We start from the raw sequence: 3,858 nt of genomic DNA, 5'->3' as shown, positions 1-3,858 counted from the left end.
GAACTCATGGAATATGAAAAATTGGAATAGATACCATGCTGTCTCGGTCTTCACCCAGTACAAAGAGAACCGCGTGTCAAACGTAGGAAGTCTGGTTGACACGACAAATGAGCTAGACCCCAACGTTGAAAACAATCTCACTATTGGCCTAGCATTAAAATACTTTCCCTAAATATAGAAGGAATAGTAATGGCCAATGTGAGTATTTATCACATGTACTCAAAAATATGATGTTGACATTTTCCTCCTCCTGACACTGCCCCTCCCTCAAGACACAATATTCAGGGATACCACGTAAAAAACAAATAGAACCATACGCAATATGACATCATCACTTATGCCAGAGAAGCAGATTAAGTCACTATTAAATTTGGTGACACTGAAATTACTAATGTATCCAAACCACCAAATCTTAACTTAGCCTCTTACCTTAAAGACCAAATAAGTCACCCATCCATAATCATGGGAGACTTTAACCATTCCGATTGGGGTTACAATAAAAATGACACTCCTGAGAATGTGATCTCACAACGGACAAGACACTACTACAAAACCAGATCAACGGCAGATGTAATGTAATTATGTTTTCAATGGGTTTTTTTTTGGGGGGGGGGGCGGTTGTTGTTGGCTGAAGAAGCTTTTTGAGCCGAAAACGCTCCGGGTTTGGTAATGTTTCTTGATTGAAGCTGTTAATTCAGTATTGTTAATTACTTTCTACTTTCCATTGTGACAATTTGATTTTCTTATCTTTCCCCAGCGTCTTCTTATTATGTTTGATGAAGGTGAGGGGGAAACTTTTAAGGTGGAAACAAGCACGAAAACAACCTTTATTGGCTTGATCGAACAGAGCGCCGAATGGGTTTACTCTACAATACCAGTTGATGAGAAATTTTCCGTGCACCCCATACCACCAATAGTGTCAAACAAAGCCGTAGTTTCAGCTTGTTTAAGTGAATTCAAGAGCCAAATTTACGAGTCAAACTGTTACTTTTTTGATGCAATACAACAGGTTTTTATGGAAAATTGCATCGCGAATTATCTAACAACAAATAACTCGGACAAAGTTATGGTGGCCAGTTCTGCGTTTGCTTACTATTGTTTCATCGTGACAGGTTTAGATGAGTGTATATTTAAAGGGTATTTAGATTTATGCTTGGTCGAACCTGCATCTTTTTTCGAAGCTTTCCTAATTCTGGTACCAATCTTCATTTTGTCCCTGATTATACCAATCGGAGTCGCACTGTTTATTTCCTCCAGAAAGCAAAGTAGCGTATCTAAAAAGGGTGTGCAAAAGAAAAAAGTTACAGTCGAAAAAAACGTATTCGTTTTTAGATCAAGTGCACGAGATGGCAGCACTCCTATTGACGTTAGAAAACCAGGTTGTAGAGTGACCATTGTTACAGAGTCAGACGGTGGTAAACTAACATTCACTTCAGAACAATTCAATGCAGGAACGATCGATACAGATACAGTTAGACACGGATCAGTTTCAGAATCGGTGGGTAGTGGAACAATACTCTCACACCGAGAAACATCTTTAGACATAGTGCGTAGAGGAACAAATGTAGACATAGTGCGTAGAGGAACAACTGCAGACATAGTGCGTAGAGGAACAGCTGTAGACATAGTGAGTAGTAGAGGAACACCTGTAAACATGGTGGGTGGAGGCATCATGCGTAGAGGAACAGCTGTGGACATAGTGGATAGTAGAACAGCTGAAGACATGGTGGGTAGAGGAACAGCTGAAGACATGGTCGGAAGAGGAACACCTGTAGAACCAATCAGTATAGAACCAGGCCACAAAAAAGACACAGACGCAGAACGAGAAAACAGCCAACAAATATTTACAATACCAGGTATTAAAGAACAAATCGTAAGATACGCAAATGGCGAAGAACAGGTCGTTACAGACCTACCCCGTCATGAAACAAGTCTTTAACAGTTTCATCCCTCGATAAAATTATCACCCATACCCTTTAAACTCGTTTCATGGTCATTTATGTGTTAACCCTTTCTCTGACGACCAGGTAGATGCGTTTGACTATTTATAAAATGTTATTATTTCAAACATCAGCTCTTCTTCGAGCTCATCAAGGTTAAAGTTAATCCGAACCTGATGTTGATTTTGATTAATACACTGGACATTTTGCATGGGGTTGAATGATTTATTGTAAGTTCACTGACAATGGGGTTGATTACGCGCGTATAATTTTATATAGGGAATTTATTATTGAAAGGTTTCTTAATTATTTTTTAGATTTTAGTTTTGAAAATGTGAAAAATTTGATAGTGTGATATAATATACACCTTTTGAACTTGAATTGGTTTTTGTTGTCTCATTCTTGACCATGGCCCGACTTTTGGTGTTCAATACACGTCCATAATTATAATATATTATATTACACCTAACAGTTGATAATGACAGTCAACAATGGTAACTCTGGAGTAAATTCAGAAATTGTTTTAATCATTTAATATAATTTTAACTGAGAGAAAATGCCATGATAATCCATTTGATCGTATTCTTGCGTGACTAATTGTGTCGATTATTTCCCTTAGTTTGTTGTCTGTAATCTGTGTCACAAAAATTGTGCCCCCTCCTTGCTATGGTTTTATTCTATTCACACTCACCTCCATACACAAACACATGCACATACACACACACGCAAACACACGCACACACACAGACATACACCACAGGTCCTTACTAATATAATGGATTATGAAGCAAATCTTTATTTCAATTTTTTTTTTTTAGTTTTAACTTTCAAATTTACTTTTCAATGACAATGGACAGTTCTGCCAAATCCGGTCGGCAAACAACAGTTCTAGAGTTTTCTTTGCAAGGAATGCATTAGCATTTATTGCATTGGCTTCTTTGTTTTAATTTTCTATGAGAGACTCCCGGGGAATATCTTTGTTAACTTATTTTTATAGTTTTCCTCATCCCGGTACTGTAGCCGAAGCTCAAACATCTGTTGTTGATTTGAGCATAGTGAGCCTGGGTCCAATGTAGTTTTGTAGGTGCTGCTGGCACTGGCGATCAAGGGAAACTCTGTGAGAAAGTCATAGATCAGTTAATGACTAAATAATGTATTTGGAATCTTCGCGAGACCATTTAAACAATAGGAAAATAAATAAACATTGAGCTTTTATGTAGCGCAATATTCACTAAACGTGCTCAAAGCGCTTTACAAGAGTCCTTGGCCAACAGCAACACATAACATGTAGGACGAGACATGACGCCTGTTAGGCTATGTTACAATAATCCGTTGGACGCTAGATAAATAACTCTTGTTATGTTATGTTATGTTATGTTTTGTTGTTATGTTATGTTATGTTATGTTATGTTATGTTATGTTATGTTATGGACTATGTAACTTCTCCCACTGTTGTAATTTTATTTGGCACATTGTAAATGGACAGAGTGGTCTAGACAAAAAAAAAAGCCAACATTTCACATCTATGGAAAAACAAGCCTTTAAGTAGAATCCCCCCCCCCCCCCCCCTCCTAGTGATTTATTTTATATTCGTGTGAAAGTTTATATTTATTTACAGATAGTAAGACGGATATCTATTTATTTATTTTTTTAATCTGATCGATTGGGATTCCAATTCGTTCACTCGAAGGTCAACCAGAGGTCACTAAAGTTCAAATGGAGTCAACTACATTTAACATTTGATTACCTGTAAATTACCGATATTTTAAAAATCTTTAGGAATATACAAACTTTATTGTATGTTAATAAATTTACATGCACCGTTTTGTTAATATTCCTTTCGATTTGTACGAGTTATTGCCCTTGATTATATTTTAAAATGAATAAACATATTCCTCTTTTCAAAATAATTAGCGAA

At 36.8% G+C, this 3,858-nt stretch overlaps 1 protein-coding gene across 1 annotated transcript in view; it reads left to right on the top strand.

Moving 5' to 3' along the window:
• Positions 1-3,472, top strand: part of LOC144969912 (uncharacterized) — a 40,759-nt gene extending 37,287 nt beyond the window's left edge. Inside the window, exon 10 of the mRNA XM_078908977.1 lies at positions 758-3,472. Coding sequence (XP_078765103.1) covers positions 758-1,939 — 1,182 coding nt within the window. The 3' untranslated portion in view covers positions 1,940-3,472. The remainder of the gene's footprint in view (positions 1-757) is intronic.
• Positions 3,473-3,858: the final 386 nt, after the last annotated feature.

The sequence above is a fragment of the Berghia stephanieae genome, chromosome 4, assembly GCF_034508935.2.
Source record: "Berghia stephanieae isolate SIO BIC M18660-M18661 chromosome 4, UCSD_Bste_1.3, whole genome shotgun sequence".
NCBI lineage: Eukaryota > Metazoa > Mollusca > Gastropoda > Nudibranchia > Aeolidiidae > Berghia > Berghia stephanieae.
Note: the sequence above shows the minus strand (reverse complement) of the source record. Positions and strands in the feature narration are given on the sequence as shown.